This window comes from Bacillus rossius, chromosome 14, assembly GCF_032445375.1.
Source record: "Bacillus rossius redtenbacheri isolate Brsri chromosome 14, Brsri_v3, whole genome shotgun sequence".
Classification (NCBI taxonomy): Eukaryota; Metazoa; Arthropoda; class Insecta; order Phasmatodea; family Bacillidae; genus Bacillus; species Bacillus rossius.
The window spans coordinates 2,231,193-2,249,771 of NC_086341.1; the positions used below are offsets into that span (position 1 = coordinate 2,231,193).

The window sequence follows — 18,579 nt, forward strand, 5'->3', positions numbered from 1 at the left end:
TATGTAGGACAACGATGCTCTTATCAAAGCCCCTTTCTTCAAAAACGTGCATAAATTATGGTTTTATACTAATCTTTACTAATATGCATAAGTGTATTGTCTAGGTTTGAACCATAATTTATGCACGTTTTTGAAGAAAGGGGCTTTGATAAGAGCATCGTTGTCTTACATATCAAGCAAGCATCATTTCGAAATCTATATTAGTTAATCAGTTATAAGCAAAATGAAAATTAGCATTGAATCTTATGAGGTTAACACGGGTTGCGTAGTGCCCCTGAAACACTGTAGTGGCTTCTTAAGTTGCATTTTCCGCAGAGTATTTTTTTTAGTGCCACTCTGAGTCAGACTTGCAAGCCTGGCCAGCTTCACCGCGGTCACTCGGCAAACTGTAGCAGACTTGGAGCTGTGATGTTGGTGTCCATGCCAGCTGTCCGGCCACGAATGTTCTGTCGCCAACAGAAGCAGTGAAACTTGTACAAGACATCACTGTGCAAGACAGCTGCTCTGAAATCAGCTAGGCAGAATAGCTACCACTCCCTGGTCACTCCACACACAGTGGCAGTGTTGGAACGCCCCCGACGACTTGGAGCCTGGCATGTCTTCAGTGGCCACTCTGAGCTAGATTGGCAAGTCTGCCGCCACTCTCTGATCACTCAACCCAACACCCACGAGTTGGAGCTAGGACTTCTCTACAAGTCCCAGGAAGAAGAAGTGCAAGAAGTCCGTCTTTGATTGAATACACTTTCAAACATAACACTTAAAACATTTCAATTTATATCAAGGCTATAGTTATTACTAGGGTTAGTAACAGCGTGGTGTATATCTACGCCTTGAATATGTAAGTTAAATTTTAAGTTATTTATAAGTATTTTGGCGACAGCCATGCTTACTTTCTTTGGAATTAAAGAAAGTTTTAGAAATCTGATTCACACACTCAAATATTAAATGGTGAACGCATGTATTAGGTTTAAAGTAGTACTATCACATTCTTTATGTAAATATTTCTACAGCGTTCAGCTTTTAAAAAAGAAATTATAAAGAATTAACAATATGTTGTATGTGTTGACTCCAATAAAATTATTTCTGTAATATTGGATAAACATTATTTAACATTGAATTACATAATATAATGTAAATTTCTCGTTACGAAAATAAGATTATTTTTTGTATTCACCATCATGAAAACTTTTTTTAAGAATTACCTGTCAGAAACCACCATTCGCTATTCACGTAGTGTGTGATTGAGCTTAGAAGTGTAAGAGTCCAATAGAATGTACGTAAAATGTATGACAAGGAAAAAAAATTCTTCTTTTATTATGTGTTTAGTAATAACCTGTTCTCAACGCTGCACTTTATAAAATTCCGGAAATGCCAAACTTTTTTTTTCTCTTTCCGTTGGCTTGTAGCAGTTCCTTGTCTTGTCAGCCACAGTTCGACGTTTGTTTTTGTAAATAATTTTCCGTTTTTCTGCACCGCTGAATGTGAGTCGCACAGCGCCCACACACTCAAGACTGGTCTACAAGGACTACCTCCATGGCGTCTTGAGCGTCCCGGGTTCGAGTCTGCGCTAATGCATGTGTCAAACTGTACTGATAGAAAGACATTTACGAAATACATTTGATAACAGCATTTGCTTCTGGTAGTTTTCCCCAAGCTTTAAAAAAAGTGTTAATTACATTTCCTACCTTTAGATTGCCTAACACGATGTAGGATTTGCATTGCCTAACATTATATTTTCTATACATTGCTCAATATGTTGCCTAAAATGTGGTTTTCTCATTGCCTAACACGTGGTTTTTACATTGCGTAATATAATGTAGTCTATACATAGCCTAATATGTTGCGGTCTGTACATTGCCTAAGAAGTAGTGGTCCATACATTGTCCATCATGTTTTTATCTTCATACTGCCTAGAATTTTGTAGTTTTTACTTTGTATGACATGTTGTTGTTTTTTACATTGACTAAGATGATGTGGTTCATAAAATGCCTAATACGATTTGGTCTAAGTCACCACTTTATCGGGCTGTATTCTTGATTTACCTTTTCATTAGTCGATAGTAACTGTCTTGACATTGATAGAAATTTAACAGGGTATCTTTATTAATTTATTTGCAATCGTACTATTTGTAGTAACACAACTGTATTGAAATCGACGTAGTTTGTTAATTAGTTTTTGGTTATCAGTATATTACTGACTTACAACATCTGCTGTGTTTCGGTTGATTGTCTATACTTAGTTAGCTTACCCTGTATTTCTTCTCTAAGCAGTGTAACCTTAAACTTTAATTTTAATGTTTTTAAGACATAATTTATTGAATATAATAATAACATCTCATAATTTTTACTTTTATGAATTGATGTTATCTTCTACATAATTAAGCATTAATGAAAATGTGTTTATTTTATACTGTCCAAACATAATATCTATTTTATTTTGTACGTGTTCTTGATAAAAATCATAAAAATTAAAAAAAAAAATAGTAAAAATTTAATGATATAAGAAATAACTTTCAAAATTAATTTGAAACAGTGTTGCTAAATCCACACATCGTACCGGATGTCCTTAATAAAATAATTGTGTCTTTTCATAATTTTTTATGCGGCATTGTTTAAGAAAATTATATTGTTTCTTAGTAGTATTAAGTAAAAATAATCAACTTATACAGCATTAATAAAAATTTTTTTTATGAATTTCAAAAGTTGTCCAGGTACGTATTGTAAATGATAATTTGATAATTAAAAAACTGTTTGGTTGCAAAATTAAAAAAAAATATATTGTTTTTATAAAGAGCAAAAAGGTGAATTTTTATTTGAGTGTGTATACTTTCCTGTTGTTTGTGTATCAGTAATAATAATAAATAAGAACATTTCCTGGATTTTGTACAGGAATCTGGGAAACACTTCAACACATCTGGATTTCTTTTAAACTATCAGAAAATTCACCACATTTATTTAGAAAGTAAAATAACTCATTTGTGGATAGTGTTTTCTTAAATGGTAATCTGAAAATATGAAAAAATTACAAAAAAAAATAGTGAGTGCAATGTTTATAATGTCATTAATTTATTTTACACGTGTTGATGATAAGTTATTTGTGATGGAAATCAATTGACATGGCAACATGAGCAAGCATGTTAAACTGACCTTCTGTGGACCGTCCACAAAGACTGGCCATCGAGGGTGGGTGGCTTGAATCTTGAGGTGTCTGCTGGGACATCCTCGGAGTTGCTCTCCCGGTTCGCAGCAGCTGTAGCTTCCTTCGTCATCTTACAAGACTCCTCGGTCACAGCTTCTACATTACATTCGGTTGCCTGTTCAAGATGAATTGGTTGTTACTGTTGGGCGAGCTGCTGCTTCTTCTTCACTTCTTCTCGGTTCTTCTTCATATCCTCAATCGCAGTCTTCATGGAATTCTTCACCTCTTCTTGACCGCTCCTTATTTCACTCTTCGTTTCATTCTTCAAGTCTTTCTGGGCACTCTTCTTTTCGTTCTGGCTACTCTTCATTGCATCCAGCCTACTTTTCATCCTCTCCTGGTTACTTTTCATTTCATTCTTCATTTCGTCTTAAGTTCGTCGGCAGCCATCTTCTTTGTCCACATACACTATCAGTCGGTTACTATCACTACGGTACTATTACTACACTATAATTTCACCTATGAGCTGACCTAAACATCTTCTCAAAACTAACACTAAATTTACAACTACACTCAAAACTAACATTAAATTTACAATTACACTCAAAACTAACCCTAAATTTACAACTACCCTCAAAACTAACTACAGTTTCTAACACTAATTTCAGTCTCAAAAAATCTAAATTATAATATTTTTACAGTTTATGATAATTTTAATTTACTGTAAATTAATCCTAAATTCTTTAATTAGGGCTATCCCATTTCTAACTCAAATATTTTACGAGTGATGTGGGGAAAACGGGTTCGTAAAGGCTAGCCCAAGTATTTTTCATACAATTTTATTGATTACTAATAATAAATAATTGCAGCCTTGACCGAGATCGCACATTTATTATTATTTTTATTCAGTGAGGATCTGTCCCCCCTATTCCCCCTTTGTGACCGCCAATGATGTCCTAAATGTCTCCTAATGTCCCAGGTGTATACTCATGAGACACAATGCCCTCGCGTGCATTGTATGGACGATGTGTGGCAGGTGTGTTCCTGGCATGTATCATGGTCAGCCCGACATCGAACGGCTATCAAGAATATTATCAAATTATTTTATGCTTGCCCCATGGGAATCTTTTGTTCTGATCGCTTGGGGCATATTCTGTGGACGGTGTTGCTGTATGAGCCCTGCTGAAATGCAATGCATATTATACCAATATGTGTTTCGGCCAAACATATCGGCTCAGCTACGATCGCGCCATATCAGCACGAGTGCTCAGTACTGCGATGGTCACAAAAACAATTTATAAGGTCCTGGTCCCTCAGGTAGAGAAATAGGTCTCTCAGATAGAGGGACAGGTCACTCGGAGAGATAGGTACCTCAGGTAGAGAGAAAGGTCCATCAAGTAGAGAGGTAGGTCCCTGAGGTAGAGTGATATGTCAATCAGGTAGAGAGATAGGTCCACCAGGTAGAGGGACAGGTCCGTCAGGTAGAGAGTTAGGGCCCTCAGGTAGAGACATAAGTCTATCATATAGAGAGATAAATCCCTCAGGTAGAGAGATAGGTTCATCATTTAGAGAGTTAGGTCCATCAAGTAGAGTGATAGGTCCATCAGGTAGAGATATGTCCACCAGTTAGAGATATGGGTCACTCAGGTAGAGACATATGTGCATCAGGTAGAGAGATAGGTCCATCAGGTAGAGAAATATGCCCATCACGTAGAGAGATATGTCTCTCAGGTATAGAGCTAGGGCTATCAGGTAGAGATAGGACCTCAGGTAGGGAGACAGGCTTCTCAGGTAGAGCGGTAGGAACCGAAAGACGCCATATTTTAGAACGTAAAATTTTTTTATCGTTTGATTTTCAAGATTGTTCTTCTTAAAAGCACAGTATTTTATTGTTCAGATTACTTGGAAGTTAATATTGACTGACTGCATAAAATGTTTTCTCATTTGAAGTCATCGGAGTTAAGCATTTAACATGTTTGTGTGGAATGACTACAACTCTAACAATATTGTCAATCGACACAACATTTTAGAACTTGTGGAATTCTCTTAATAACTTACATCTGCATTAAAAAAGAGGCAAATTTTTTAATAACAAACATATAAATATTGTTACGGTGTTAAAGCCAATATTGCGTCTGTTGTTATTACCTATTTCTCCTCCTTGATATTCGAAGTACCTGCACAGTTCGTAAAGGAGTTCCACTCATCTCGGCAGGAAATCACGGCGTATAAGATGGAGGTTATAATTAGAGGTTAATCGCCGCGGACTCGAGTGGTTGCCGCGATAGAGTGCAGGTGACGTCTCACTGGCGATTACTGGAGCTCGCGGACCCTTGTCACGGCCACAGCCGAGCCGCGATGGCGGACAGCGGAGCACGCCAGCTGAGCACCGGGTCTGCAGGAGCTGTCGGGAGTCTTCGGCGGCGCTGAGGCCGGCCACCCGGGTCTCTGGGCACGCAGGTACCTGAGGCACAGTCGCCTCCACTGAGGCACAGTCGCCTCCACTGAGGCACAGTCGCCTCCACTGAGGCACAGTCCTCTACACTGAGGCACAGTCGCCTCCACTGAGGCACAGTCCTCTACACTGAGGCACAGTCGCCTACATTGAGGCACAGTCAACTCCACTGAGTCACAGTACACTCCACTGAGGCACATTCCACTACATTGAGGCACAGTCTCTTACACTTAGGCACAGTCCACTCCACTAAGGCACAGTCCATTCACCTGAGGCACAGTCTCTTACACTGAGGCACAGTCTCTTACACTTAGGCACAGTCCACTACACTACACTGAGGCACAGTCGCCTCCACTGAGACACAGTCCTCTACACTGAGGCACAGTCCACTCCACTAAGGCACAGTCCATTCACCTGAGGCACAGTCTCTTACACTGAGTCACAGTCCAATCCACTGAGGCACAGTTCACTCCACTCCACTAAGTCACAGTCCACTCCACTGAGGCACAGCCTCCTACACTGAGGCGCCACACCCTTGCTTGGCGCCAGACTTCCCTTAGATGTCATCCAGACCACAGACGATCACCTAGACTGCATCTATCTGATGGATTTTATATATATTATTACGAGAGTTAGTAAAAAAAAAACTGGGTCTGTTCCAGAAATTGTTATTGCAGCTAAAAACATTCCACTTTAAATAATTCAGAGAAAGATGTAAATTTTTATAATTACCTGCACAGGACGTGTGTGTGTATATGGTAAAAAATGCAATAATTATAAATGTAAAACTGTAGATTAAACTGAAAATCAGAACCTTTAATGGCGTATGTGTTAAAATTGCTTCATTGGTGGACATAAAATGCAGCTGACTGTGCAAATTTGCTTTGAAAGATCACCGATTTAGAGGGATTTTTATCAGCTTCATAGAGCTGGTCTGCAGAAGTTTTTAAGCACGCATCTACTGTAGGCACCATTTGTATGAGTTGTGCAGATCCTTTTTAATCTACCAATCAGAAGTCCTGTCCAATATACCGAACAGTCTGAAAGAAAATAAAAACTAATTAGTATTTCTGCCTATGTTTTTACTACGCACGTAAAGATAAAGAAAAAACAAGAAACTGATTGATTTTAAGAAGACATAATATTTGTCTGTGATATGTTGGATTTTTTTACCCTTACTTTTTTATGAATTTGAATGTAAGACTGAGGTCCGAAAAAAAGATAAATTTGGTAGATTTCAAAGAAAAAGTTAGATTACTGCTCAGATTTGAGCAAACACTACTCTGCCAGCAAAGCTTAACGAAATGGAAAAATATATACATATATATATTTCATGTTCTCGCAGATTGGCGCACATTCTAAGCGAGGCATTTGGATACCTTCCTGAGGAGGGGGGGACATGAAGACAGATCTGGAAGCCAACGAGGTTCAGAAGAATCGCGGAAGAACGTGGCCACAGCATTTGGCAGCTCTGCTAGGTAACAACACTCGCTAGCCCCGATACCAGTCAGTTGCAGCTCTTGCCACGAGGATAAACAACTGACACTCGCTAATAGCTAGAGCTTATCAGTAGCGCAACCAGTTTAATTTTTTTTTATTTTGGGCGGTGATGAACAGAGGTTTTTAGGATGGTACATAATACCTTCCTGTTAAAGGAGGATTGCGAAAATTAAAAAAATAATAATAATAGGCTTTTTAATGTCTATTTTATCTTATTTCTGAAGTCTTGAAAAGTCATTATCAAAACTATGGTTTTCATCTGTATTTGAGAGTAATATGCGAAAAATTTTTTTGCAAAATAATTCATGTTTACAAAAAACTTCAAAGTTAAGGCAGAGAATATTATTTAGTTGTTATTCATGTCTCTAGTTTTTTTATTTTACCGTCACTGGATTATTACCATGCAATCCAGCTTCTTAGTTACGACGGCAGACACCAGTGTGTATGTAGCATGTAGCAATCTAGATAAACACCTGTGAAATTGAGATTCAAGTTATAAACAGAGATAAACATCAGGGGAGTTAGCAACAATATGCAGCTGTGTTTCAAGCAAACCTAATTTAATTGCTGTAAAACATATGTTTAGCCTACCTCAAGATAGGTTTAGATTGAGGAATATATCCTCGGACAGGTAGATAACGTGTTGGAACAGAAGGTACAGCAACGGATTGTACATTTATAATAGACTGTTGGCGGTGCTAAGTGTGAATGCACTCACCATGTAAGTCGCGATTAACTAGTGTACTTGTATGCAAATTAATTGTGATTGACAATTTAAACACATTGAATAGGAGCCAAGTATTTCACTATTTATATGATGACCATAATCGATCAAACTGATCAACTTTAACAGTCATATTTGAGACGCATGCATCATTATATTTATGACTTATAATTGACTGAAGCACAATTAAAAACAATTTCACAACCTTATGAACTAATACAGTTAAAGTATCAATACCGGAATGTCATATGTGAGATACGTGAGGTAGGTAATTACAAAGAAAGTTAAGACCTGATAAATATTTAGCACGCTGACTGCAATATCCAGTTATCTGATAAATAAACACTTCAAAATACAGTTGTGAAAAGGATGTCACGATACAGACAATAAAAGCGGTATCTTTAAACGCCTACCATAACTGCTTCAGAATGATAACACTATCGACTAACAAATGCCTCTGTTAGGTAAGGTGTGCTAATTTTGCAGCTTGAAATTTTTAGTGTTTTGGGTGCTGAGGATGCGTTAATTACGATCAGTAATTGTGCCAGTGATTGGCACCAATGACTCCTTATAGTATATAAAGCAAGATTTTTTTAAATTTTCTTACTCTCAAGATAATTTCCTTGCTCCAAGAGGAACGCCAATTCTGTACACGACCATACAAAAAGCGACAAAGATAATAGAATAAAAATAAAAGGGGTCAATGTTTATTTTTTCATGTAACGCTGTAAGCCCTATACCAATATATTTTTTGAATAGATTAGTTTTAAAAACAGGCCTGTTATAGTCTTACATGCCGCAAGCCGTGGAAGAAGATCTGATCGGCGGGCAGCTCCTCATGAATAAGAATGGACTTGCAGAATCTTGTCGAACTGGACCTTCGAGGTCATGATAAGGGTAAGGTGGGAGTGCAGTAGTTGGGAAATAGCCGCGGCGAGTATGAAAAAGAAAGAGGAAATAGAGAGGAAAGATAGGAGGGGGCGAGGAGTGGGGAGTACACCTGACACTCACACCCATAAAGCAACAGATCAAAATAATTATTAATGGGCTTAACCCCCTTTGAGGAGGGGGGGAGGGAGGATGGAAACTACCCAGGTAGAGGGGAAGAACAAAAGAACAAAATGATTGATGACTGACAGGGGGTAGATGAGCCGGGAGGGGGAAGGGGGTGTAATGACAGCGATTAATTACGGTACCTATTTTGCATATCATTATTGGTACAGAATTCCTATGCTCCCCCTACTCACATTAATTAAAATTATTTATATGGAATTTCAAAAAAAAATACCATGTAATATATTTTCAAAGAAAATTAGTTTGTCTCGGTCAATATTTTTTAAATCAATTACCACAATATAGAAACACCATAACTTTACTTCAAAAATGAACAATTGAAATATCCACCAAAAATAAAATAAAAAATATTTCATGCTCTCCCATTCCACTTTAACACCAGGCATTCATGCTTTATCATTCCGGTTGTAATGCTACCATCTTGAACTTCTAAATTAAACTGGTAATAACTGTACAGAAACTTCTGTAAGGTATAAAAAGCATTGTTGGTTCGCATTGTTGGTTAGAGTTTCGGCGTGTATAGAGTCACGTCTCTTGACTGAAGCACCACCTCTGGCGCGTGTGCTTGTGGGACGCCGGCAGCCTCCCTGGGCGCGCTGAGCGGCGGCGTGGTGCTCGGCTGGTCCAACGTGGTGCAGCCGTACCTCCAGGAGGCCGACCTCTCGTGGACCGGCGAGGAAGCCTCCTACAACCGCTCCCACCCGGCGCTCAGCAACTACGAGGACAACCTGGTGGGGGCGCTGCCCTACGTGGGGGCGCTGTTCGGGGCGCTGTTCTCCGGCGATGTGGCCGACTCCCTGGGCCGGCGGCGCCTCCTGCTGGCCACCGCCGTGCCCTACATGCTCTGCTGGCTGCTGGTCATGACCACCGAGCTGGTGAGTCGAGCCCCCTGCTCGCCGCTGGTGAGCTCTCACCATCCTGGTGATCACCGGTACCGTCGGTCCATTGTGGCGTGCTAGTCACTGGAATCCCATTTGGTGACCCCTTTGGTGTCGACTAGTGGCTGTGAACATCTATAAGATAAGTCTATACCGTGTTGCCTGCTGGTGATCTCTACGAGACTGACTGTCCATCCTGGTGATCACCGGTACCATCGGTCCATTGTGGCGTGCTAGTCACTGGAATCCCATTTGGCGACTTCTTGGAGTGTCGACTAGTGACTGTGAACATCTATAAGATAAGTCTATACTATATTGCCTGCTGGTGATCTCTACGAGACTGTGACTGTCCATCCTGGTGATCACCAGTACCGTCGGTCCATTGTGGCGTGCTAGATATCGAATTGCAATTGGCGACTCCTTGGAGTGTCGACTAGTGGCTGTGAACATCTATAATATAAGTCTATATTATGTTGCCTGCTGGTGATCTCGTTGAGACTGTGACTGTCCATCCTGGTGAACACCGGTACTGTCGGTCCATTGTGGCGTGCTAGACACTGGAATCCCATTTGGCGACTCCTTGGAGTGTCGACTAGTGGCTGTGAACATCTATAAGATAAGTCTATACTATGTTGCCTGCTGGTGAGTTCCACCAGACTGTGACTGTCCATCCTGGTGATCACCGGTACCGTCGGTCCATTGTGGCGTGCTAGATATGGAATTGCAATTGGCGACTCCTTGGAGTGTTGACTAGTGTCTGTGATAACTGATAAGTCTAGTCATACATAGTTTGCTTTTAAATATGGTCTCCAAGATGGTAAGTGTTTGACTAAGGGTTGTAAACTATTATAAAATTGGTCCATACTTTGTTAATCTCTTTTGACTGTAGACCTTTTTGACTGGTAGATACGGTTATCGATACTGTTGTTTATTACCTGCAAGCAGGGTTGAAACATTTGGAGGAGATAAGCAATGTATACTCCTCTGAAATCATAAACAAATTTATCTTAAACAAATGGAAATAATTGAAAAGAAAACAATTTGAAAACTGGTTCTATATCTTCCCCCCCCCCCCACTTTCACCGCTATGAAATTCAGCGTAAGTTCCTGCGCCTGCAATATGGTGACTGGTTTTCGTATTTATCTACAGTTACGTCCAATAATAGGAATTGAACATAACCCTGTTGACAGCAAAATATGTTATTCAAGATCGAGATTTGTTAATCTGTTTACAGGTGGTCACAACTATATATTAGTTAAGTCCATACTCGGTTCATTGGTGTAAATATAGTCACTTATATGGCAGCTTCTTGAACTTCCAAATTTTGCACATAATTTTGAAAATAGTAGAGTTCTAGTTTTCTTACTTAACTTCTGTCAGTTATGCTAGCTAACACGAATTAAAAAATATAATGGGAGTATTAGTAGGTGCAGCAGAAGAGTTTAAAACCACTTTTGAATCCACATCAAAATTAAGGAATTGAATCGCACTCCTGTCCTACCCCTCCCCTCAAAACCCTCCCTCTAATCATGCCTCGTCAAAAAGAACCAATCAAACCACTCCCCTCCTCCTCTTCACTCCTTCCCTCTCCTACTACCGACCCCCAACACACCACCCAATCGTGTGTATGGAAAACTATGAGAAAGCATGCGAAAGTGTTCAAAAGTATGCTTAAGTATGCTGCTAACATCTGTAACTGTCTATAACAATGTTTAAATTCCGAACTTTTTTTTAAAACCCAGTGACATCTGGCAATATTCGAATTTTTAGATCTTCAATGGCCAAGTTCAAGGTCATGATTTAAAATAGGGCCTTTTAAATGTATGTGTCCCACTTAAAGGAATACTAACCCTCTTAAAGGAAAATTGAACCCTCTTTTTTTTCTGGAAAAGAAATGGGAATTTTGGCTTGGGCATGGAAAATGTTTCTCTAAAAACAGGGTGATTTTGGCACTTTTTGAGGAATAAAGAGAAATGTTTTACTGCCAAATGCAAGTGTGACCAGTCACTGACCCCCTCCACTGTTCTTTTAGAAACTGTCCCAAAAGAAACACTTATTACTACTGACATAATTCGTCTGTCCACCTTAGACAACTTACAGCCCAAGAACACAGTGGGTGTGCTCCATCTGGCGGTGATACTGGCGTGTGCTCCAGCTGACGGTGATACTGGCATGTGCCCCAGCTGGCGGTGATACTGGTGTCGCAAGTGGTGGCGGGCGTGGCGCTGGGGGTCACCTGCACCATCACACCCATGTACATCGAGGAGATCGCCGAGGACGGCATCCGGGGAACGCTCGAGGTGTACATGGACGTGCTCCTGACTGCAGGAGGGCTGCTCGTGTACGTGGCTGGGGCCTTCCTCGACTACTTCTGGCTGGCCGTCGCCGCGACGGGAGTGCCTCTCGTCTTCCTGCTCAGCTTCTACTTCATGCCCGAGTCCCCCGTCTACCTGCTGTGCAAGGGCGAGAGGGACAGGGCCGAGAAGGTACCTCTGCCTGTTGTGACACACGCTCCACGTGAAATACGTGAAGTTTTCCAATTGAAATCAGTCAATTTACAGAAGATCAGCAGCAATATCATGGTTATATTTTGCACAATTTTACATTTATACAAGTTTTCGCTTAGTCTTGCATTAAAATCTCCGAGAAAATGTTTCCAAAGGCTGACATTTATTCAATGCATATTTCAATTTTTCAAATTTTACTACATCTACAGTTGTTCCGTAAACTTCATTACGATTTAGGTGATAACTTGTTATAGAAGATCTCAGTCTTTCACGGCCATTGTCTGCATTTTATTGGCTTCTGGGCGTGGGCCGTGTCAGGTAACTGTCTTGCGACGTTTCGGCAGTAATATCAGATGCCACCATCAGGTAGACTGAGTCCGACTCTCATCTCTCTACATCATCAGTCTACCTCATGTCTGCCGGAATGTCGCAAGACAATTACCTGACACGGCCTACACCCAGAAGCCAAGAAAATGCGATAACTTGTGTACATCTAGCAGTTAAGACTGGGACGTGGCACCCTGCAGTCACTGCGGTCCCTCTGCCGGCAGGCGCTGCACTGGCTGCGTGGGTACACGGAGCAGAGCTCCGACGAGGACGTCCAGAAGGGCATCACGGGCCTGGAGAAGATGCTCGGCCAGTTCCCGGCCATCGACACCACGCCCCTGCTGACGAGGATCGTGCGCGTCCCGTGCTTCGTCAAGGACCTCGTCCTGAACGCGGACATCACGCCGGCTGCCGTGCGCGCCACCGTCGTCGTGTGCGGACTCATGTGCTTCCAGCAGCTGTGCGGCCTCAGCACCGTCGTCATGCTCGCCATATCGCTGCTGCAGGCGAGGAGCGGGCCCATAGACTCGCAGTTCGAGTGCTTCATGATCGTGACCAGCATAGAGGCCGTGTCGGTGACGGCGTCGGCCTTCGTCGTGGACCGCGTGGGGCGACGGGTCCTGCTGCTGGTCTCCGGGTCCCTGATGGCCGCCTGCCACGCGGCGCTCGTCGCCAACTCCCTCATGCAGGACGGCGCCGCGTACCCTTGGGTCCTCATCCTCATCTCCAACGTCTACATCATGGCCTTCTCCCTCGGCGTCGGACCCATACCCTTCGTGCTGTGCGCCGAGCTGTCGCCCATGAAGGAGAAGAACTCCATCCAACCGCTGGCCAACTTCCTTGACTGGGGGCTGTCGTTCGTGGTGAACCAGTACCTGAACACCTTCCTGCAGGACCTGGGCGACCTCGCCAGCTTCTCGATCTTCTGCGGGATCTGCATCTCGGGTACCGTCTTCGTGTACCTCTGGGTGCCAGAGACCAAGCTCAAGTCCCGGGAGGAGATACAAGTAGCACTGGCCGACGATGGGTCCAGCCTCCTTTCCAGCAGCCAGTGCTAGGAGCACTACGTGTCTTCTGGAAGTCTCGGTCTTCTGCGGGATTTGCATCTCGGGTACCGTCTTCGTGTACCTCTGGGTGCCGGAGACCAAGCTCAAGTCCCGGGAGGAGATACAAGTAGCACTGGCCGACGATGGGTCCAGCCTCCTTTCCAGCAGCCAGTGCTAGGAGCACAACGTGTCTTCTGGAAGTCTCGGTCTTCTGCGGGATTTGCATCTCGGGTACCGTCTTCGTGTACCTCTGGGTGCCGGAGACCAAGCTCAAGTCCCGGGAGGAGATACAAGTAGCACTGGCCGACGATGGGTCCAGCCTCCTTTCCAGCAGCCAGTGCTAGGAGTGCTACGTGTCTTCTGGAAGCCGTGAAGGTTTTCAACAACCAAATACAACTGAATCAGAAGCAAATGTATTCGAGCCATGAATGTCCAGTCTTTTCTGCGCAAACAGAAGAAATGTTCTGCCAAGAGAGAACTGTTCTTTGTTCTGCGGAACAAGCATTAGAAGATCACAACTAATTCCTGCACAGGACAGGAAGATGTGCTCACACAAGCTCATGCCAAATTCACGAGTTTTCATTGGAACCGAGAGCCGATATGCCCTAGCGAGGCGCTGAGCACACGCAGAAATGTTTTGTATGATCCACGGACAACTAGTTGGCTGTGGATGAGAGTATTTATCACAACAGCTACGGGACACATTTTGCCTGTTTGTGTTACTTAAACTAACATGTCGTTTCATTCGCCATATTCGAAAAGAAATCTTGCAGGAATACTTAATTACCTATGCTCTGTACCAGGCAAAAAATTTTCAAATACACCATAAAATGTGTTTTGAATGTTGAACCTTGTTGAAGAAATGGTTAAAGTTTCAATGCAACTTTCTGCAGACTAGCTACTGAAGTTAAAGCTGGCAAGCTTACAAATATAAGAAATATCTGTACTTAGTCAAATTTAAATTTTCATATAATTGTTTATAAATCAATAGGAAACAAGCATACCTGGAAAAAATAAGGAATAGGCTGACAACCACAGTCAATAATTCACCGAAAAGAATGAAGACTTGCTGCAAACAAAATATAAACAGATATAGTACTTATGTAATTATTTACTACTATGTTTCATGTAAGTGCAATTTGTTACTGCTGTATATTTATCCGCCGCAGAAGTACAGTTTTTTTTGTAACAATGAATTTTAATTTTGTTCTTCACGTAATATTCCGTTGTACCAATATTCTGAACTTGAGTCCATTGATTGAGTCAGAGAGTGATACCACTAGCGGTATCAGAGACGCAGATCTCTGACCTTGCGGTTTGTCACCATAGTACATAAGTATACACAATTACTTGGGTAACTACAACAATTAACTGATTCGCATTTAGTTCAATGTTATCAAGTATTTACTTGAAAACAAAGAATTTATCACACAATGGCCTCACACCAAATAAATCTTTCTTAAAAATGAAAAATTTTCTGTTAGTGTCCAAAATGTCATAATTTTGTTTATTGGGTTTCATTAATTTCATTGTATTCGTATTTAGCTTTCAGTAATTAGTTATTTTACGTTACCTACCAAAATTACATGCGTGAATATTTTATTCAGAAAATTCTGCTTGTAATGTTTATTTTTTAGTTGTGAGAATAGATCAAGAAGTTAACTCGAATTGTTTTGGAACCCCATCTGAGTAAACTTGACTCTCAAAGTAATGTTTTGGAGTGCATCCCTGCAAATGTCAGTGATAGAAGATGGACAGTGGAAACACTATCACTGCTATTATAATGTACATTTGGCGTTGTATTTTCGAGAAAAAAAACCATTGACGCACAGCTTTGAGCAATTATAAGATACATTTGTGATAAACAGAATTGGACTCTTGGATGATTTTTTTTAAATCTCACAGATATATAATAGTTACAAGCATGTAATCCATGTCTAAAAACACTGTCTAACCTAATTTAATATCACGTGATGTGGTGGTCACTTAACTCGTATTAGTGGTCACAATATTATGCATACTGGAGGATTTTCTTGGAAAGCAATAAATATTATAAATTTATAGATAAAGCTGGTAGGTTCAAATCATTCATATGTGTATCATTCCTTTTCGCTATAAAATATTTTGTCACAGTAATGTTTATAACACTAAGAAGAATCTTAGACAATGCAAAATGAACAATTTTTCAAATTAATTGAATGCTGACGCCATCAGAAACTTCAGTTTGTAAAGTCTTCAAAATTTGCATTTTTTTGTACATATATTCACTTTGTGTAATATCATGGGTGTATAAATGCCGCGCAATTTTTGTTGATATCTGGGCTTGCGTGACTTTTTACACCTATGACATCACCTTAAGTGAAAAACTGTTAAAATTGTCTGTGATAGAACAACATATTCGAGGGAGGTATCGTGGTCAAATATTAGAAATAGTCCTCAATACGGGCAACCAAAAAAAATCCAACTTGGCGTGTGATACCGAGTCTTAAGAATTTGTAGAATTGCGAGAACAAGGAGGAAAAAAAAAATCTATTGACGCTTTTGGAGTTTCCAAACACGCAAACCGAAGTGGTTGCGATAACATTGTCATAGCGCCGACGGGACAAAGGCTTGCAGCACATTGTCCGTAAGTGAGGAGTCCTGATAGTCTGCTCGTAATCTGTAGATGGCTCGTCACGTGGTCAACGTGGCAAGCTGCGCGCTGCGTGTTCTTAGAGTCGAACCTCTCTTGTCGAGGTCACCGCTATCTTTCGGAGAACTGTTAACGCCAACATGCGTACTCAGTCGCTGGTGTAGGCGTGGTTCAGCTATCAAGCAGCAGAGGGGAGACATTTTGGGGCGACACTCTCAGGGTAAGAAATAAAACAAGATTTCTAATCGTCTGTCAGAAAATAATATTTTGCGTTGAAAGTGTAAAAACATAACGTAGAATCTGCCTGTCCAAAAAATATTATCCTTGACACCATGAAAAAAAAAATTGGTTGTCTGTAAAGTCGGTTTACGGACGATAGTTTAACGTGACAACGTCATAAGAAAACATTGATGAAATGATTGCATACTTTTATGAATAAAATGGAATCATTTTTATTGAATTATCACTATTTTGTATGGATACAAAGAAGGAGTGAAATGAAATCTACAATTTAGTTGATAAATTTACTTTAATTTTCACTCATTAATTCAAATATGTTTATTACTTTAACGAAGAGATTATTTTAACTATAACTTTTATACATGTTTGCTAATTAACTTCTTCCAATCTGTGTTATTCTATTAAGGATAGGACGATGATAGGAAAAGGAGGAAACGAATGGGAGTGTTTCAAGTTTAATGTTCCTAGAAAAAGTCAAATCGATGGTTGTTCCAATCGAGTGGAAGAGAGATAGATGCGGCGCAAGCGTACAATGAGCGTAACGGGACACAGCGTAACGGGACGATGTGCGTAACGGGACACTTTTTCGTGCGTGCAGCCGGCGTTCATAAATTTATTAGACGTCACGTCAAAAATTACCGGAAAATCTCGGTACCGTTTTCATAAGTAAGTAAAACCTAGACATTATTTTAATATCCATACCACCCGTTACACTCAGTTTATGTTTTAGCTATGTCGCTATGAAAATAAAGTATATTCGCTATATAAAAGTAAAAATAATTAAATAATGTTTTTTGCACATACATTTCCAATAGGGCAACGTATAATATTTTATTGTCTTTGAAAGATTTGTGCAATGGGAGTGCATGAATTTATGTAAGTTTTTGGACATACGCCATTTATCAATGGCGTATGTCCAAAAACTTACATCAAGTATAATATTTTAGCTATTAGAAACCCATTAATTCAATCTTAGATTCAATCGAAGTCATGGGCCAGACAATAGTAAATAAAGGCCCATTTTAAAAGCACGATTACGCGTGTTTTAAACATAAAAGTACCCTAAATATTTCCTATCCCTCTTATCTACATAGTTTCACTTCTAACAAAGACCAATGTTTTATTAATAGAATATTAATTTTGTCATTAGCGTATCTGGTGTTTTTTCAGTTCACTAATAACTCATTATGTTTGAGACAAATGTTGTAAAACTGTGACGGAATTTTTTTTTTTGCTTCACACAACAGTCAATTGTTTTCTTTCCGCTTTCGTACTGTACTTGAGCTCCGGATAAATTGGTTTGAGTATAGTATTACGTGTTGGGGTTTGAATGACGGATATATTATTGTGGTTTCCAACACATCTTGACTTCATCGTGGTGATTTTCACACAGTATCATAGGCTCTAATTAGAGGCCTTATTCCTGTAAATTATAGTTGAGATGAATAAAATCGCGTACTTGGTTATTTTTAACACGTTCTTGTCAGTTTTTCAGAAAACTGAACCATTTTACCTTAACACATAAGTGAGATTAAATCCTTCCTTTCAAACGGTTAAAAAATGTTTTATTGAACTATTTACGGTACAATTCTCAGTGTATTCACAAACATTTTTTTTCCGTTACAGATAATTCCACTTGTACGAGTTCATTAAACACAAAAAAAAAAAATTCTTAGTAACAATAGACAACTCTAAAATCAGATCTATTACAGAATTAAGGCTTTTATTTACAAACAATCCGAAAATTATTTATTTCTTATTAATTATATACTCTATTATTATTGCAGGATAAAATTTTTATTATTTTACGGGTTCTTTGCCTGAACTACAACTGTATTGAACAATATCGTTCAGTTTGCTGTTCAAAAACAATTATTGACTTTTTAAGGGAAAAAAAAACACTTGAAATACTAAGCTATATGGATTAAATTTCTCTTCATAAACTGGTCATAAAATCTTTCAGACTAAATTATTACACGGTAAAAAAAATTTTAGAACCAAAATTCCGTGTTTTGTATACTTTTAATGCCAATTCAATTATAATGGAAAGATTCTTA

The 18,579-nt window shown here is 40.0% G+C and overlaps 1 protein-coding gene across 1 annotated transcript; it reads left to right on the top strand.

Moving 5' to 3' along the window:
- The first annotated feature begins 4,772 nt into the window (after nt 1–4,772).
- On the top strand, nt 4,773–14,846 carry LOC134538991 (facilitated trehalose transporter Tret1-like). The gene is made up of 5 exons (XM_063380652.1): nt 4,773–4,785; nt 5,434–5,598; nt 9,474–9,766; nt 11,954–12,256; nt 12,829–14,846. The coding sequence occupies exons 1-5, from the start codon at nt 4,773–4,775 to the stop codon at nt 13,660–13,662; spliced, it is 1,608 nt and encodes a 535-aa protein (XP_063236722.1). The 3' UTR covers nt 13,663–14,846.
- The last annotated feature ends 3,733 nt before the right edge of the window (nt 14,847–18,579 follow it).

What these genes read in the sequence shown, in the direction of transcription:
- LOC134538991 (XM_063380652.1), top strand. An exon ending in TGGTCATGACCACCGAGCTG is followed by an intron (nt 9,767 to 11,953) that starts GTGAGTCGAGCC and finishes CATGTGCCCCAG; the next exon opens with CTGGCGGTGATACTGGTGTC. An exon ending in AGAGGGACAGGGCCGAGAAG is followed by an intron (nt 12,257 to 12,828) that starts GTACCTCTGCCT and finishes CTCTGCCGGCAG; the next exon opens with GCGCTGCACTGGCTGCGTGG.